The 19,918-nt window shown below is 42.2% G+C and overlaps 1 protein-coding gene across 1 annotated transcript; it reads right to left on the reverse strand.

Moving 5' to 3' along the window:
• Nucleotides 1-14,275: 14,275 nt before the first annotated feature.
• Nucleotides 14,276-19,632, reverse strand: LOC144281740 (olfactory receptor 2D2-like). Its single transcript, XM_077844435.1, has 2 exons — nt 18,996-19,632; nt 14,276-16,142 (listed from the first exon to the last, which is right to left on the reverse strand). Exon 2 carries the CDS (start codon nt 16,130-16,132, stop codon nt 15,194-15,196), a length of 939 nt encoding a protein of 312 aa, XP_077700561.1. The 5' UTR covers nt 16,133-16,142; nt 18,996-19,632; the 3' UTR covers nt 14,276-15,193.
• Between the last annotated feature and the right edge of the window lie 286 nt (nt 19,633-19,918).

Below are 19,918 nucleotides of genomic sequence, written 5' to 3' on the forward strand. Positions count from 1 at the left end.
TTCCCCCTCTAAGCCCCTTGGTCCACACCAGCAGGTATCTGGGCAGTTTCAGCCCCTGTACCCATAGGTTGCTATAAGGAGGACTGGGCTTTAGGGGAGAGGAGCCACTGCCATAGTGTGATTCCTCTCTCCCTAGTCGATCGCAAGTTGTACCACAATGTCAGCAGTGACAGAAAGATCTGTAATACAGAAGGAACCAGAGCTAAAGAGCAACTGTCACAAAAATCCATGTGGAGAAATCAGCATGATGTAGAGATAGTGAGAAGATGGCAGGGGCACCAAGGCAGATTAAATTGTGCGGGGAGCATTCTGCTTAGTGTCAAGAGTCAAAAAAGGCTAAAAATGGGGCCTCTTGGGAAGACATAGACATGGCCAACATGCACATGAGAAAATGCTCTGCATCACTTGCCATCAGGGAAATACAAAGCAAAACCACAATTAGATACCACCTCACACCAGTGAGAATGGGGAAAATTAACAAGGCAGGAAACCACAAATGTTGGAAAGGATGTGGAGAAAAGGGAACCCCCTTACACTGTTGGTGGGAATGTGAACTGGTGCAGCCACTCTGGAAAACTGTGTGGAGGTTCCTCAAAGACTTAAAAATAGACCTGCCCTACGACCCAGCAATTGCACTGTAGGGGATTTACCCCAAAGATACAGATGCAATGAAACGCCGGGACACCTGCACCCCGATGTTTGTAGCAGCAATGTCCACAACAGCCAAACTGTGGCAGGAGCCTCGGTGTCCATCGAAAGATGAATGGATAAAGAAGATGTGGTTTATGCATACAATGGAATATTGCTCAGCCATTAGAAATGGCAAATACCACCATTTGCTTCAATGCGGATGGAACAGGAGGGTATTATGCTGAGTGAAGTAAGTCAATTGGAGAAGGACAAACATTATATGTTCTCATTAATTTGGGGAATATAAACGATAGTGAAAGGGAATTTAAGGGAAGGGAGAAGGAATGTGTGGGAAATATCAGTATCAGAAAGGGAGACAGAACATAAAGACTCCTAACCCTGGGAAACGAACTAGGGGTGGTGGAAGGGGAGGAAGGCGGGGGGTGGGGGTGAATGGGTGACGGGCAGTGAGGGGGGCACTTGACGGGATGTGCATTGGGTGTTATTCTGTATGTTGGTAAATTGAACACCAACAAAAAATAAGTTTATTATTAAAAAAATGGGGCCTCTTGAAAGCAGAGCTGTGCTTTTCCCAAGACTAGCACCCCACCTGGTGGAGGGGTGGCAAAGGCACTCAGGACAATGCTAGTCAGCATGGCCAGACTGAGACTGGTGGCACTGTGCACTGGGCCTCAATCTCTGCTTCCTCATAATCGGGACTTTCATTGCCTTAGGGCCCTGAGGCAAATGACCTAAGCTCTGTGAGCCTCAGCTCCCTATTCTGTACAATGGGGGTAATGATTACACTTACTTTCTAGGACTGGTGGTGAGGGATAACATGATATAAAGTATAGTAAGGATTGAGCCAGGTGCCAGGTACACAGCAAGTGCTCAGGAAATGTGAACCATCATTACTATGCATCAAGGGAGAAGTGGGTCCAGAGATCCTGCAAGAGAAATGCCACGGGACCAAGGTCTCAGAGCCTGTTCCCTCCTTATTCTCTCTAGGGGGCCAGGGAGTGGAAATGAGAGCAGCATCAGAACGAGGACCAGCAGCCGGGGCTCCACCCTGTTGTGCAGCTAACTTACGAGGTACTTTATTCTTGCCTCTTATTTTATTCTCTCTGGATCTCATTTTCCTCACTTACAGAATGGATCATTGGTCTCTGACATCATGCAAATAACTGGGGCTTTAGACTACATGAACAGAGGCAGTTCACAAGTTGGAGAGGTCACAGGTGGTGCAGACAGGGTGGAGGCACTTTCTGGGCAAACCTCAGAGGTGATGTTGCAGGAGAAGAAAGGGTGCTCTGATAGGTCAGGTTGCCAGGGCAAATGTCACACTGGACCCCTGCTCTCCGTGCTCTGAGGTAATGCAGTGAGAAACCCTCGGTGGGCGGCCCCACAGGAGATGCTTTACCAATGGCGATGAGTTGTGCTTTGGACGTAGGCACATGCGAGTCTTCTATATTTCAATTGGGACACAATGAAGAAAGGTTGTCTTTATGTAGGCAAGGAGACCTAGGGCAGCTGTGAAGAAATGCACCAGGGAGGAGACCTTGGTCTTGTCCCAGAAAAGCTCCAGACTAAGGAGGAAGAAGGTGTGTTATTTATACTGCAAATACTACATAGACACTAGAACGAACCGTGGTCACTAAGGATACCTCGAGGATGTCATCGAAAGAAAGCACCAAACGCTGATGAGCCCTGTGCCCACCGCTTACCAGCCTATGTCCTGAGTCAGTCTCATAACCTCTGAGACTTGGTCCTTGACCCCTTGGGTTCTGCAGAGTGGTCCTGGGCAGGACCCCAAGCATTGCTTGGCCATGGTGCAAACCTCTCAGCTCTGTGATGTGTCACTCGCACATGGCAGTAGTTTACAACCTCACAGAGAGGGACTAAGCCCTCTTGTTTGCATGAGGGTTAGATGTGGAGAAGGGCAATGAAGTCAGGTTTGGAAACTTGCCTCATCTCTAGTCCTCTCTCTTTCCCCAGGACCCACAGTACAAACAGGGCTCAAATCAGAGGAACTTTGATTCTCCCTGTACTGTGACCTTGAACAAACCCCATGATGATGATCTGATGAGGTGGCAGGGTTAGAGCTCTAACTTAGAAAGGCCTATAGTCCTAGTGCAGCTTCATTGTGATAGCCCCTAAAGACCTGTCAATTCTTCTCTGGGCATCACCACCACAAGGTGTTTGCCTGAGGCTGCTCAAGTACATCTTAGGGCATCGGTTGGATCCAGGAGCCTGGGCAGGAAAGTGGAAACTGCTCCCACACTGGTCCCTAAAAGGATGCTCTCCAGGCATTGCCATGACTAGGCTGCTTTCTGGAACCACAACCACTAAGGCACCTGTGGCTCTCCTCTACAAAAGGCTTCTTTGGTGTGTAGGGTCAGTTTGCCAGGGAACCCCTATCACCTAGAGTCTCCTTTGGTCTCCTTTTTGCATTGACAATTTGAAGGTAGGATTTGTGGTTTCATAGAACACTTTACATCTAGAGACACACGTGAAATTTTAGCCTAGAGAAGAACTTATGGCTTGGAGCTGATTCCCCAGCTGATGGGCTCCTCGGGGATGATTTCCCCAGTGTTTTTGCCAGGAGGCTGGACCATTTCTTGGGCTCATCTTTGAATGACAGAAGATTGTTTTGTCTAAGAATCCATCTTTCCAGGTGCCTCAGTCTTCCAGATGCAATTCAAAGGTGAAGCCTTGGGATGCCCGGGTGGCTCAGGGTTTCAGTGTCTGCCCTCAGCTCAGGGTGTGACCCTGGGATCCTGGGATTGGGTCCCACAATGGGCTCCCTGCAGGGAGCCTGCTTCTTCCTCTGCCTGTGTCTCTGCTTCTCTCTGCATCTCATGAATAAAGTAAAATCCTAAAAAACACACAAACAAACAAACAAAAAGTGAAGCCTTTCAGATACATGACCTCTTCCATTTTGAACACCATATTCTCCTGTCCTGAAACCATGATGTTTTGTTTATAACTTGATCATGACACTTTTACTTTCTGGCCATGTCCTGTTGCCATTTTGTATGTGATTTACCTCCTCCCCAATACTCTAGTGCTCTGAGGACAGGGATTCTCTTCATCTTCTTCATACTTTCTGTGGTAAACTCTGCCCTGCATCCAATGAGAAGCACAGTAGCTCCATACCACCAGTAAGAGGCCTTACCCCGTTTGGTATCCAGCAGCAGTTTATAAACAAGTCTCAGTGGATTGTCTCATTTAAGCTCCTTCGAAATCCCCTCACCTGTAGCTCTTGAGCAAAGGGACTGTGACTCACCATCATGACTTTTTATTTCCAGTTCTCAGGACATAAGTTCTGCCATGTAAGGAACGTACCACAACTAGTTAGTGAGTGGATTCTGAAGGGGTTGTCCCCAGTAAGGAGGAGAGAAAACAGAGGCCCACTGAGTTTCAACGATCACTTAGGGTTAAGTGTGTTAAAGGCTGGACACAAATTCAGGTCTTCTGATTCTAACGGCAACACTTTTTTCTAGTAGAAGAGAATCCAGTAAGAGCTACAATTATTCTAAGGCTACAATTATGCGTCTTAGCCTCCTTGATCATGAGAAAGCATGACCTTTCCCACTGGGGCTCCTGGCCTGTCTTTCCATCCCAGCGCAAACATTGCTCATTCTTGGATACCAATCCCAAGGCCAAGCGGAACTTCCTGACAAGAGGGCCATGGTGTCTTGTTATGAGAGCAGGTTCACACATAGACTGAGGTCTGAATTCCTCACCCCTCAGGGACCCCCACATGATCACTTCTCGGCAGCCAAGAGCAGCCTCCCCAATTGATCCTGGCTTGGCTTCACAATTCTATCCTACTCCACATACGCCTATCATCAAATAGAACAGGGACGAAGCAAGCATCACCTATACCCAACACACACCCCTAAATAGCCCTTGTTCACAGAATCTCTTCCCTAGACGGGTCAGAGACAGTATTCCTGGTTGTCTCCTTCAGGAGCCCAGGCTGTGAGGCACCCTTTTTGACTCATTTAAACTAAATCTCACTTAAATCTCCCTCTTCTTTCTGTTCCCCTGGCCACATCCCATGTGGGATGCCTCCTCACACCCAAGTTACCCAACCCCGCAGACACTTAGACAAGCCAGGCCCTGGAGTGAGACCGATCTGGGCTCAATTCCAGCTTCATCAGATACCAGCGGCATAGCCTAGGTAATCTCGTATTTAGTCCTTCTGTCCATCCACTTCCTCTGTAAAATGAAGACAGACTGGAATGAAAACACATACATGCAGCATTTAGCAAAGTGCCAGGCAGGTGTTGTTTCCTTGTCACCATGATTGTGATGACCAGGATATCGCTATCATCCTAAAACCTCCATCCAGATGCATCAGTTTGACAAAGTCCGATACCATGAGACAAGAATGCAGGACCATGATGAAAGATCCCTCCACAACGACAAGCAAGAAGCTAACCAAGCCTCTATATTTAAGCATCCAGGTTACACTTCAGTCAAATATACCACTTAGGTAAACACAGAATGTGGGAGATTCTATAGGCGCAAATGACCCACTGTCAACACAATAAATGGCATGGGAAAAGGGGAAATGTGACAGGTTTACAGCCCAGAACTGCAATGTGTCCATCCTCTATGGATCCTGATTAAATACACCAACTGTAGGAAAGATTCTTTTTTAAAAATAAAATCAAGAAATTTGAACATAAGCCAAGTATTGATGTTAAAGCATTGTTAGAAATTTTATTAGATGTGATTGTAGAATTGTGGTCATGGATTAAAATATTTATTATCATAGGGGCTCCTGGGTGGCTCAGTCTGTGAAGCATCGAGCCTCACGTTGGGCTCCCTGCACAGCAGAGAATCTGCCTCCCCTTCTCCATCTGTGTCTTTCTTTCTCATTCTCTCTCTCCAAATATATAAGTAAAATCTTAAAAAGTATTTATTATCATAAATAAACATTGAAGTTTTCTTCAGATAAAATTAATATAATGCCTGGGATTTGCTTTAAAATATATAGGAGGATATTTGTCATTTCTAATAGCTGAGTAATACAAATACCCACCATTTGCTTCAACGTGGATGGAACTGGAGGGTATTATGCTGAGTGAAGTAAGTCAGTCGGAGAAGGACAAACATTATATGTTCTCATTCATTTGGGGAATATAAATAATAGTGAAAGGGAATATAAGGGAAGGGAGAAGAAATGTGTGGGAAATATCAGAAAGGGAGACAGAACGTAAAGACTGCTAACTCTGGGAAACGAACTAGGGGTGGTAGAAGGGGAGGAGGGCGGGGGGTGGGAGTGAATGGGTGACGGGCACTGGGGGTTATTCTGTATGTTAGTAAATTGAACACCAATAAAAAAAAATAAATGAACTTTACAGTTTCAAAAATAAAATAAAATAAAATAAAATAAAATAAAATAAAATAAAATAAAAACGAGTTTTATTTAGTTCAAGGTAATATTTTCCAGAGATACCCTGATTCGTGCTTTATTGTATTTTGTATACCTGTTGATAGTAGTACTCAACTAAACTCGTCACTGTTTCGTTTAAAGTAAAGTCAGATGTTGAAAATAATCATCTTCTTGGTGGACCCTTTTATTTTACAAATAGGGTATTTATTTATTTATTTATTTTATTTTTTTCTGACTTTTTTTAAATAATAAAGTTATTTTTTATTGGTGTTCAATTTACCGACATACAGAATAACACCCAGTGCTCAACCCGTCAAGTGCCCCCCTCAGTGCCGGTCACCCATTCACCCCCACCCCCCGCCCTCCTCCCCTTCCACCACCCCTAGTTCGTTTCCCAGAGGTAGGAGTCTTTATGTTCTGTCTCCCTTTCTGATATTTCCCACACATTTCTTCTCCCTTCCCTTATATTCCCTTTCACTATTATTTATATTCCCCAAATGAATGAGAACATACAATGTTTGTCCTTCTCCGATTGACTTACTTCACTCAGCATAATACCTTCCAGTTCCATCCACATTGAAGCAAATGGTGGGTATTTGTCGTTTCTTTTTTTTTTTTTATTATTATTATTTTTTTTATTGGTGTTCAATTTACTAACATACAGAATAACACCCAGTGCCCGTCACCCATTCACTCCCACCCCCCGCCCTCCTCCCCTTCTACCACCCCTAGTTCGTTTCCCAGAGTTAGCAGTCTTTATGTTCTGTCTCCCTTTCTGATATTTCCCACACATTTCTTCTCCCTTCCCTTATTTTCCCTTTCACTATTATTTATATTCCCCAAATGAATGAGAACATATAATGTTTGTCCTTCTCCGACTGACTTACTTCACTCAGCATAATACCCTCCAGTTCCATCCACGTTGAAGCAAATGGTGGGTATTTGTCATTTCTAATAGCTGAGTAATATTCCATTGTATACATAAACCACATCTTCTTTGTCGTTTCTAATGGCTGAGTAATATTCCATGGTATACATAAACCATATCTTCTTTATCCATTCATCTTTCGATGGACACCGAGGCTCCTTCCACAGTTTGCCTATTATGGACATTGCTGCTATAAACATCAGGGTGCAGGTGTCCCGGCATTTCATATTTATTTATTTTCATCCTGAGTTGTAGAATGTAGCTTATGGTGTTTATTCTCGTAGAGTTTTCTTTTTCTTTCTCTTTTTCTCTTTTTCTCACAGATTTTTCTACTGAAGCAACCGAGAAGCTATGTCTCTGCTGTCCTAATGTCTTGTCTGGTAGCCCCATTTCTGTCTTGTAAGTGTTAACTATATTTTGTATAAAAAATCGTGTGGTTACCTTATGCATAGTATGTCTTCACCATAGTTCATGGCTGAATTTAGAATACTTAGAGGCATCAAGGTCAGTTAGGATCTTTCTTTTAATTGTTCAGAAAATGGATGATGAAATCATTAAGTAAGGGAAGAAAGATGGATGGGTAGAGGAGGAGAGACCCAGGGGATGTGGAGCTGAGACTTGCTCACTGTTGCCATGAGTGTGTCTTGGCATGGTGAGGGTTGACTTATATTTGTGATTTGGATGTGTCATTAGACAGTGGTGTTTTATTAACCAAGATAGAGAACACAGAAGAAAGAAGAATTTACAGGGATTAGGGATTGCAGTGTGGGAGAGAAGATGACATGTTCAGTGTTTGTGCTGAATTTACAATGACCATCGAGTATTCAGATTGGAGATACGTAGCAGGCAGCTGAAAACCAGAGTTGCAAACTTGAAAGATGGGTTTGTCTGTTTGTATGTCATTTTTACGTGGTGTGGATTCACCATATAGAGGAACAAATTAAAAAATGAGAACAGCATTTTTTTTCTCTTTGATACTCATTTTGAAGGCACATGAATGTGTTTGGTCAGGGTTTATGCTGTCATAGGAGGTTGTGTGTGTGTGTGTGTGTGTGTGTGCAAGGCATACCCATTCTTGTTGAACATTTTGGTTAATCTTTAGTTAAATGCAAGATCATATGATACTCTGAAGTTTTCATATTTATAATATAGGACATTCTCTCTGAGGTTTTAAATTACTAAATCAGATGAGGACCCTTGGAAGTTCATTGGAAGTACATAATATTCCCATTTAGGATAGGTAGTGATAAAATCCTAATGAGTTGTCAGTATTTTAACATCTGTGAAGTTCCCTAATTGGTATTCATACAGGTATTGTTAATGGAAATAACCTCTTGCACTCTAAAATGTTGTGAAAGAAATATTACTACACTCCTTCTGCCTTTATCTGGAACATTCTTCCTTTTTAGATATTTGTATATTATGTCTATTGCCCCTAAAAGAATAGATATCTTATGATTTATTACCTCTTCCTGTTTGTAAGATACATTTTTTTCATATTTTAACATTTTTGAAATTGTGATGTGTTTAGAGTCACCTGGGACATTAATTTGAGTGTTTTCACCTTTGGAAAAGATGTTAGTAAATTAATTATGTATCTCAAAATCAATACTCAGAATCAGAATCAAGTAAATACTACACACGAAATTATCATAATGCACTACCCAGGCATTTACTATTGTCATGGGGCACTTTGATTAGTTGATTCCAATTTGGGCTCCTTAATGATTTTGTAGTACTGAGTTTAGTGTTCAACCCCTGGCTAGAAACACTGATTTTTCTGATCTTCAGGTGATAGATTAACACTGAGAATTTTTTAATGAACTCATGATTCCTCCAACAACCTCTGTCTATCTGTCACCTACTTAGGGAAGTGATCCCCCAATTGTTATGTGCTGACTTCCCTTCTGAAGCTGGGAATATCTGTTCATCCTTGTATTTCCAGAGTGAACCTCGTGAGGTGGCACATGCTAAATGTGAGCAAGGAAGTAGGCTGGTGGCTTGACTCACAACTTTGACCTGACCAATGGTCCAGTACCTGCTTTTCTTTTTGAGAGTCCAAGATCCTATGGACTCACTGAACCTCCACCTCTGTAGTGGACAGTGCTGGAAGGGATATCCAGAAAAATTCACTTGCTTTTATTTTTTATGTTTTTAAGATTGTTGAATTAAGACACTGATTAGAGAATATTTGGAAATTAAAGAAACTCTTTAAAATTCTAGCATAATCTTACTGCACAGCAATTGTCATGGTGAATTTTTAATTGTATAGGTATTTATTAGATAATTTTGTCTATATTTACACATGACATGTAATTGAAAAGTCACTTTTTTCCAAATTATTCTAAAATGTTTCTTTGGTTCTCTTTAACTGAAACACCACCTATTGATATATTCTTTCTTATAGAATTCTAATTTCACTTGTCTTTTTTTTTTTGGTCTGAATAATAGGTTTATTTATATTTTTATTTTTTTATAAGATTTATTTATTTATTTATTCACAATAGACATAGACAGAGAGAGAGAGACAGGCAGAGACACAGGCAGAGGGAGAAGCAGACTCCATGCCAGGCGCCCGATGTGGGACACGATCCTGGACTCCTGGATCGCGCCCTGGGCCAAAGGCAGGCATGAAACCTCTGAGCCACCCAGGGATCCCCTTATTTTTTTATTTTTAAAGATTTATTTATTTAGTCACGAGAGATGAGAGAAAGAGAGAGAGAGGGTGGATGCCAGAGGGAGATATCAGTGAGTCTACATTATTTTGGTTACGTTGCACAAAATAAAACTATTTCTTTCTTAGAAATACAGCAGTGGGAATTATTATGAGTATTTGTAGAAGTATTGAATTATGTCTCAGTGGATTTATGTGAGTGTGACTTTTCCTAATTTAAGAATGTACATTCAAGTTATTGCTGTCCTTTTTTTATTTCTTTACTGATTGAAAAATGTTGATTTTCTTACTACAGAGTGCCAAATAAATAGGAGGATGAAGTTTTCTCTTTGGAGGAAATTCCAGTTTTACTTTGTACCTACTCCTTTTAATCTAAAAATTGAAACAAAAGTTGCGTGCTGAATCCCCATTGTTGTACTCGGTGACTAGTTACAGTATACCGTACTTGAGGCTATTAGGTCTACAAACGCCATCCTATAATTACATTATTATTATTATTAATCTTAAGGTTATGGCTTTGGAAGTTTTAAGTACTAGGTTTCTCCTTTTGAAAGCAGACGTGGAAGTCATAAAGGACTGGCCGGATTTGTTTATTGAAGAGGTGCAGTTTTTTTTTTTAATTTCAGGTTTCAGATTCAAGTAGAATTTGAGGAAAAGTATAATATATAGAATTGATCTTTTTATTCTTCTGGTGTTATTGGTGTTTCAATATAAATTATTGCTTGAATTGCTGTTACAGTCTTTCTGTCTGAGTTTCCTGGGAACATATCATCTGTTGTTCCTGCCTCCTGGCACTCGGTCATCTTCTGTGTGCTGTGGCAGGCTGCTGTTTATGGATGCCCAGCAGAGAAGTACTGAGGCTCAGTTCTCCAAACGTGGAGACCACTGTGGATTGGACAGCATGCCATCATGTAGACTGTCCTCATCCATCCCACTGTATGCTCAGTACTGTCTCTGGAGTGGGAGGAAGTTATTTCTTCCAAAAGGTTCAAATTAATTTCTAGTTAATATCATTTAATATCACTTCAAATAAATTTGACTACTTGTAGGTGTGTTGCCTATTGTTTGTGAATGTATTTAAATTTTGTGTAATGGAAACGTATTTTCTGTTCTTGTTTTTAGACTTACAGATTTTTTATAGGAGAGAAAATGAGAATGTGGACAAAATGGGAACACCTGGAAGTTGATAGGCTTTAACATAGAAGTTTTTTCCTGCAGTAGAAACTCTTTAAAAAGCAAGATTTATGTCCAGGAATCAGGAAATATTGGAAACAACCCAAATGTCTATTACCACCATATGATCCCGTTTTTGAAAAAAAAAAAAAACAAATTAAGAAATATAGTATTTATTGTATTATTTTATAATATTACAAAATATATTGTTATATTTTAATGAGATAATATAGTATTTATCAGATTATATAAAGGATATGTACATATGTTGTAAAACTATCAAACCAACTGAAGGAATGATGAAATGATTCAGCATATAGTTATCTTTCAGACAGTAGGCTGTGAGATGAGATTAGGGGAAAGCACACAGCTTAGTAGTATGCTCCATACTTGCCTTGTTTACTGAATGTTCTTTACTCTTTTAAAATATTATATAAAGAAAACATTTCTTAAGATCTGATTTAAATCAGAAAGGGAGACTGAATATAAAGACTCCTAACTCTGGGAAACGAACTAGAGGTGATGGAAGGGGAGGAGGGCGGGGGGTAGGGGTGAATGGGTGATGGGCACTGAGGGGGTACTTGACGGGATGAGCACTGGGTGTTATTCTGTATATTGGTAAATTGAACACCAATAAAAAATAAATTTATTATTTAAAAAAAAAGATCTGATTTTAAAAAGCAGCACATGGATAGCCTGGGTGGCTCAGCATTTTAGCGCCGCCTTTGCCCCAGGGCGTGATCCTGGAGATCCAGGATGGAGCCCACTTCTCCCTCTCTCTGTGACTCTGTGCCTCTCTGTGTGTCTCTCATGAATAAATAAAATCTTAAAAAAGGGCAGCACAATAATTGGTTACTTTGTTGTCTCAGTGCTGTAACAGAATAGCAGAGAGTAGATTGGGTGGCTCATACACAGATATAGATTTTGGATGTCCATGGCCCAAGCACCTGCAGATTTGGTGTCTGGTGGAAGCCCACTTCCTGGTTCAGAGGCCGCTGCTTTCTTCTTGTGTCTCCCACATGGCAGCTCTGTGGGCTGGGTTGTTTTTTCACAAGGGCGCAAATCCCATTCATGAGGGCTAAACCCTCGTGACCTCATCACCTCCCAACCATCTCAGGTCCTAATACCGTGAGGACTAGATTTTATCATGTGAATCTTTGGGGGGGGGTCACAAGGATTCAGTCTGTAACATGTTTGGAGAATCATATATGGACTACCTAGGAGGTGAGTGAAAAACTCACCTAGGAATATATGACTAATTTTGTCTTTTAGGATATTTATAAGTAATTTAATGGTGTTACAGAAAGCATCCAATTATATGGAAATTTTTCTGATGTAGAACAGGAACTGAAAATTGCAATTCCTCACTAGCCAGTAAAAACTTTACTGTTGATCTCACAGGATAATTGTCAGAATCAGATGTAATATAGGATATAGGAAAATTTGTAAGATTTAAATGCTGTTAAAATGTAACATCATTCCTATTCTGGTATTCTGTGCAAACAATTATTTGATATTAGGAGTCACAGAATTTCTGCTTTGTTTAAAACTGTGTTCTTGTTCTTGACTGTTTCTAATAATAGAACACACACCCTTGTTTTGTATTCGTTACTTCAACACACTTTGGGTTCCTTTGGGAAAAAAAATACCAAGCACTGCCAGTATTGAGGAGTATCGGTTATGAATAAGTAAGCATTTAGAGTAGACAGGTGTAAGTTTTGTCTGGATCAGGATACTAGTCTGTGGCTCTGTGTCACTTCAGACGACTACCATGCCACCTGGTTCAATCTCTTTGCTCAGGATCCTGCTTCATGGAAGGCTGGAGTTTTGCTAATTCTGTCCTTCTATAAGCAGCCTAGGTTTCCTGTGTGTATCAGTTGGTGTATCCCTGAACTGGGTGTTATTCTGTATGTTGGCAAATTGAACACCAATAAAAAATATTATTTTTTAAAAAAAGATATACCACCTCACACTAGTGAGAATGGTGAAAATTAACAAGACGGGAAACAACCAATGTTGGAGAGGATGTGGAGAAAGGGGAACTCTCTTGCACTGTTGGAAGGAATGTGAACTGGTGCAGCCACTCTGGAAAACTGTGTGGAGGTTCCTCAAAGAGTTAAAAATAGATCTGGCCTACGACCCAGCAATTGCATTGCTGGGGATTTACCCCAAATATAGAGATGCAGTGAAAATCCGAGACACCTGCACCCCAATGTCTATAGCAGCAAAGTCCACAGTAGCCAAACTGTGGAAGGAGCCTAGGTGTCTATCGAAAGATGAATGGATAAAGAAAATGTAGTCTATGTATACAATGGAATATTACTCAGCCATTAGAAACGACAAATACCCACCATTTGCTTCAACGTGGATGGAACTGAAGGGTATTATGCTGAGTGAAGTAAGTCAATCGGAGAAGGACAAACATTATATGTTCTCATTCATTTGGGGAATATAAATAATAGTGAAAGGAAATATAAGGGAATGGAGAAGAAATGGGTAGGAAATATCAGAAAGGAAGACAGAACATAAAGACTCCTAACTCTAGGAAACGAACTAGGGGTGGAGGAAGGGGAGGAGGGCGGAGGGTGGGGGTGAATGGGTGACGGGCACTGAGGGGGACACTTGACGGGATGAGCACTGGGTGTTATTCTGTATGTTGGTAAATTGAACACCAATAAAAAATTAATTTATTAAAAAATGGAATATTACTCAGCCATTAGAACTACAAATACCCATCGTTTGCTTCAACGTGGATGTACCTGGAGGATATTATGCTGAGTGAAGTAAGTCAATTGGAGAATGACAAACATTATGTGGTCTCATTTATTCAGGGAATATAAAAAATAGTGAAAGGCATTAAAGGTAAAAGGAGAGAAAATGAGTGGGAAATATCAGAGAGGGTGAAAGAACACGAGAGACTCCTAACTCTGGGAAATGAACAAGGTATGGTGGAAAGGGAGGTGGGCCAGGGGTGGAGGTGACTTGGTGATGGGCACTGGGGGAGCACTTGACGGGATGAGCACTGGGTGTTATACTATATGTTGGCAAATCGAACTCCAATAAAAAATATACCAAAAAAGGGTTGCCTATTAGCTTATGGAATGTGTCCCTAGCATCTCATGGGGATTGCTTTGTTGGGTGCTGATTCCTGCCGCAGCAAACAGGCAAATGCCCCAAGCATTACCCTGCAAATTGGCGCAACTTAGGAAACAACAATTTACTTTTGTAAAAATTCTATGAAGAGTAAGCAGAGGTTTTGGGAGGATCTTTCCAAGTAAGAGGGAGAAGAGCAGAAACTCCCTGTGGAGATTTTAACCTTTCTCTGGACTGCCTCAATTTTGCATCTGGGGAAATATTATGTCTATGCTCTCCTCCCTAATTCTGCTTATCCTCAGATGGACAGAGTCACTCTTTTTTTTTAAAGATTTTATTTATTCTTGAGAGACACAGAGAAAGGCAGAGACATAGGCAGAGGGAGAAGCAGGCTCCCTGTGGGGAGCCCGATGGAGGGGGGGGGGTTGATCCCAGGACCTGAGCTGAAGGCAGACGCTCAACCACTGAGTCACCCAAGTGTCCCTGGATAGAGTCACTCTTCCTTGACAGGTTGTAGTTTTCCAAAATGGACTTTATTAGAAACAAGGCGAAAAAATTCAAGATGTTTGAAGATACAAAAGCAAATGACTACAAAGCAGTACTTTAAGATGATTTCAATGTGTACAATTTGTGAATGGAGAGAAAAGGGTTCACTTCCTTGTCCTTGAGTCTCTCCCCACTAAGATTTCCACTTCTCGGTTTTTGAGTTTTTACTACTACTTCTACCCCCTGCTTTTTAATTTTTTTATTATTCTTTTCATTGTTTTGTCTTTACTCTCTAGGGTTCCAGTCACTTCCACAGCCCAAAAAAGGATCATGGCTAATTCAAGGCCAACAGTTCATCTTGAGAAATACATTTAAAAGTTAAAACTAGTATCTGTTGAAAGCTATTGCTAGTCTTATACTAAACACTTTTCATATAGTATCTCATTTAATCATCACAACTTCGCCGTGAGGAAGAGCTATAAACCTTATACTAGTTAAATGACTTGCAAAACTACATGTATCTCTTAATTGTTAAAGTCAAGTCTCTAACCCTGCTCTGGCTGGCACTGCACTAAGGTCCTGGCTCTTGACCAGTGTGCTCTACTTTCACAATCACCTGTGTCCCAAACCATGTCACCATAGATACTGCAGTTGGCTGAGCACCCAGTTCCCTCCCCTGGGGCTGGGGTGAAGGGGTGGCTTTATGGAGTGCAGTCTTCCAGGTCTCATGGAAGAGTTGTTGGTGGGGTTGTGGGTATGAGTCCTGCTTTGTTCAGCACCCCAGGTTTTCATCTTTAAAGCCTCACTCTGGGGCCCTGCTCCATCCCATCAATTTGAGGAAAGCCTTTTTTACGTCCTTGTTCCTCAGACTATAGATGACAGGGTTGAGGAAGGCTGTGGCAATGTTATAGAAAAGGGCCATTTTCTTTCCACTGTTTGACAAGGAGTCAGAGCCAGGGCTCATGTACATTATGATGCATGGGATAGCGAACATGGTGACCACGGTGATGTGGGAGGCACAGGTGGAGAAGGCTTTGATCTGTCCCTGGGCTGAGCGGATCTTCATGATGGTGGCAAAGATGTTGGCATAGACAATGACAACCAGGGTCAGTGGGACCACAATGACATTGAAGCCCGTGATGAAGTCCACCAAGTCATTGAGGGATGTGTCTGCACAGGCCAGCTTCAGGACGGCAGGGACCTCACAGAAGTAGTGGTCAATTTCATTAGGGCCACAGTAGGGCAGGCGCATCGCAAAGAAAGTGTAGCACAGGCTACCCACCACGCCATAAACTCCACAGATGCCCACCATGAGGAGACACATCCAGCGGCTCATGATGACCTTGTATCGGAGAGGATGGCAAATAGCCACGTACCTGTCCACAGACATGATGGAGAAAAGCCAGGACTCCGTGACACCAAAGAGGAGGAAGATGTACATCTGGGCCACACATCTAGCAAAAGAGATGGCCCTCTTCTTGCTGAGAATGTGCATGAGCATCTGGGGCACAGTAGTGGTCGTGTAGCACATGTCCAGCATGGAGAGGACACTGATGAAAAAGTACATGGGTGTGTGGAGGCGGGAGTCCTCGCAGATGAGGATGATGAGGAGGCTGTTGCTCATGAGGATTAGCAGGTAAAAAGTGAGAAAGAAGGTGAAGAGCAGAGGGTTGGTCCTGGGGTTGGGGGTGAAGCCCAACAGAACAAATTCTGTCACACTGGACCGGTTGAGTTCCTGCATTGTGACTTGCCTGTTTAAAGAGTTTTGAGGGTATTTAATTGATTATCTATGCCAGGGGCATGTGAGGAATTTTCATACTCGTTGTTTCACATGTTTCTATAGCAGGAAGTTTGGGTTAGCAGATGGAGGCATGGCAAGATATGTCCCCATAGTAGCTTGGGTGGTGTTGGGGTTGGGTTCAGGATTCAGTTGGGGGTCATGGTGATGAGAATGGTGAATGCCAAATCAGGGAGGTGGTGTATGCTGTGCTCCACTCTGGCCTGTAGGTATGTTTTTCCTTTTCCTGACACAGCCTTGTTTTTTTCATTATTCACCCCATTTTCTGTTTTCACTTGGAACTATAGAGCTTGCTAAGTCTTGGTTTCAGATTAGGATCAGGGGAGGACTATTAGACTCATTATTTGGGTAAGGTTTGTCTTTTAATCACTGTTAGGATTCGGACTAAGGTTGGAATTGGGGCTTAAAGTCAATGCTATGCAGAATACAAATTAGAATTATGGGGCATATGAGTGGTTTAGTTGGTTAAGCATCTGCCTTCAGCTCAGGTCATGATCTTGGGGTCCTGGGATCAAGCCCCACATCAGGCTCCCTGCTCAGTGAAGAGCCTGCTTCTCCCTCTCTGTCTCCTGCTCCCCTTGCTTGTACTCTCTCTCTGTGCCAAATAAATAAATACAATGTTTTTAAAAATGAGAGAAAATATTTAAGATTTAGCTTTTTCTGATGAATGAAACTTCCCCAGTGTTCATTAATTATACCACCATTCAATACATTTTTACCAAATGCCTACTATAACGTTGTCTTTCAAAATGTGGAAGATATTTATAGTCAAGGAAAGATCATGGGTAAAGTGAATATAGTCCCATAAAGCAATTTTTAGAGTTGCCAAAATAAAAATAACCCCAGCACATCATGCAAAGAGGATATAATCTTAATGATATGTATATTGTACAATTAATCTTAATTTATATATGTTCTTTTTGAAATTTTTATGATAGTCACAGAGAGAGAGAGAGAGAGGCAGAAACACAGGCAGAGGGAGAAGCAGGCTCAATGCACCAGGAGCCCGATGTGGGATTCAATCCTGGGTCTCCAGGATCACGCCCTGGGCCAAAGGCAGGCGCTAAACCACTGCGCCACCCAGGGATCCCTATATACGTTCTTAATTAGAAACTCTTCAAAGACTCCCTTCCTTCTCACTGTCCATATGGTGCCAGTAAGTTGGTTTCACTTTGTTGGAGATGATGAACATACTGAGATTTAGAATTTTTCCCTGTGGCTGATCCACTTTTTGGTATTCATTGCCTTTCTGGTCTTATGATTTAGAAAAATTTATATGTTGTTCTGAACATATCAAAGTTCTAGTGATTATAGGAAACTGTGCAGAAGTAAATCTACAACACCCAGGGTTTTGTGAAAGGGGAATTTGTGGAGAGCAGTTAACAATTTGTCAGGAAGGGTTTCCTAAGCACATGCACTCTGTCCACGTGGGTACCCCAGCCTACCTCCTTATCCATTACTGCCTTGTACACTCTTTGTTCCCTTTGGCTTTGTAGATTGCTCTCAACTTTCTGGTTTGTGAACTTTCACAGAGACATTTAATAGCGCATCTCCAAAGACTCTTGATATTAGAAAGAGTATCTCTTAGAAACGAAGAGCCAGCATCATGCATAATGCTAAATCTATAGCATAGAGGTCACTTAGGGGCCACGTCACCTGCACGCCAAATATAACCCACAGATATATTTTGCTTGGCTTGTATAGTTTTTTAAAGTTGAATTAATTGCCAATAATTTAAGAAGTTGAGCTTGCACATAAAAAACTAGATTTTCAGTATCACAAACTAGAGTTGGCAATTATGGGTCACACTCTGTGTTTCATGCACAGTTTCCAGATTCAGTATGTCTGGAGTGGAGCCCAAGAATGTGCATTTGTGACAAGTTCCCGGGTAGTGCCCGTGCTGCCTGCTGGTGGGTCCACACTTTGAGGACTACTGATCTACTTAATTGTGCAGAGAAAGTTGGCTCTCGGCCCAGGGCATGATCCTGGAGTCCCCGGCTCAAGTCCCCCATTGGGTTCCCCACAGGGAGCCTGCTTCTCCCTCTGCCTGTGTCTCTGCCTCTCTCTCTCTCTGTCTCTCATGAATAAATAAACAAAACCTTTAAAAAAAGAATTTTGCAAAGGGAAAATAATCAGATATGTGGGGAGAGATTTTCATCAAGGATGTTCTCTATAATATTATTTCCTAATAGGGAAAACTGGAAACAACCTAAATGTCCTGTAATAGGAGACTGGTTAAATAAATTATGGTGTATTGATATGATTGAAAATCCTGTAACCTTTAAAATCGTATTTTGGAGACTTACTTCACATTGTAGGGAAGTGCTCCAGTAGATTGTTAGTTAAAGAAACAGAATATTAAACTATATCCTAATAGTATAAAGATTTATATACATGGACCAAAAATTGGAAAGGAGTATACCAAAAAGTTAACAGTGGTCCTTTCTGGTGCTTAGATTTATAAGTGATATTATTTGTTAATGTTCTTTGAACTTGCTCAATTTTTCACAATAAACACCAATTTGTTTTATAATAAGGAATAAAGTTCAAAGCACTTTGAAGCTAGAATACATAGGGGTTTGGCCTCTTCTTTCAGACTGTTTAGACAAAAGAGTGGGTACAAAGAGGAGGATGGTGGATGGAGAGAAACACAGGTACCTGGAGATGGTCGTGGGAATGGAAGGGAGCGCCCTTCCTGCTACCCCAGCTCATCTCCACTGAGCTGTACTTGGAATGAATGAGCTTATGCAGCTTAATGCATGTACATGGCTCGGGTAAGGTAAAGGTGCTTTGGACAGGAGATTACCTGAGAGGTGACAACCCAGGTTGACTCTGTGTATGTGGAGAAGTCAGAGTGGGAGACAGAATGGTAACCCAAACAACCCAGCTCAGGTCGAGGATGGAACCAGAACAGCTCGCAGAAGGGAAGAACGTGATCACTCTGGAAACAGGACAATGAGCTGCAATTCTAGATTCTTGAGTTCCCAACACCTCTGGGACTGGAAAACCAGGAGAAGTTGGCTAGAGCTCAGGGTGTCAGAGCCCTGGATTAGGGGTCAGCACACCCTGGATTGGGGCTCCTGTAGTAAGCTTGCTGCTCTTATCGTGTAACCTGTGCAAACTACTCCACTCCACCTCTACAGTGGGAACTCTGCTGGAGGTTGGATGAAGACAGTCCTGGATTCATGCCAGTGAACAAAGTAGGTGGTAGATAAACGTCAAAAACACCTGAGGGGCCATTGGTATCCCTGCCTGAGCCAGCACTGGAGACAGGGACACAAAACACAGACACATCTCTGCTCTCTAAGCCACTGAGAGAGGCCAGAGAATGCTCCAGACGATGAGAGGAGGAAGCCGACTGGCCCTGGGCAGGGTGCTCTGAGCCCTGGCCACTCCCTTCTGGCTCCAGCCCCGGCCTCCACGTACCTATGGGCTCCCTCCTCAGAGGCTGGCCCCCAGCTGCAGGTCTCCAGCAAATGGGCACAAGACCAGGGTGAATCTGCCCACTACTCCCAGCTACATCCCACCCCACTTCCGTCCATCCCTCCCTGCCATCCAGCTGGGGCACAACGGCCATTGCTCACTATTAATAAAAAAGACCAGAATTATTAACGTCACACAGGCCTTCACATTTGGGCACAGCCAACTTCCCCGGTGGTTGTCCCTCTGTGTCCTATAAGAGCCCAGCTCTCCTGCTCATGGGAGCACTAGTCTGCTGCATGGCTTTGA

The sequence above is a fragment of the Canis aureus genome, chromosome 13 (assembly GCF_053574225.1).
Source record: "Canis aureus isolate CA01 chromosome 13, VMU_Caureus_v.1.0, whole genome shotgun sequence".
NCBI classification, from domain to species: domain Eukaryota; kingdom Metazoa; phylum Chordata; class Mammalia; order Carnivora; family Canidae; genus Canis; species Canis aureus.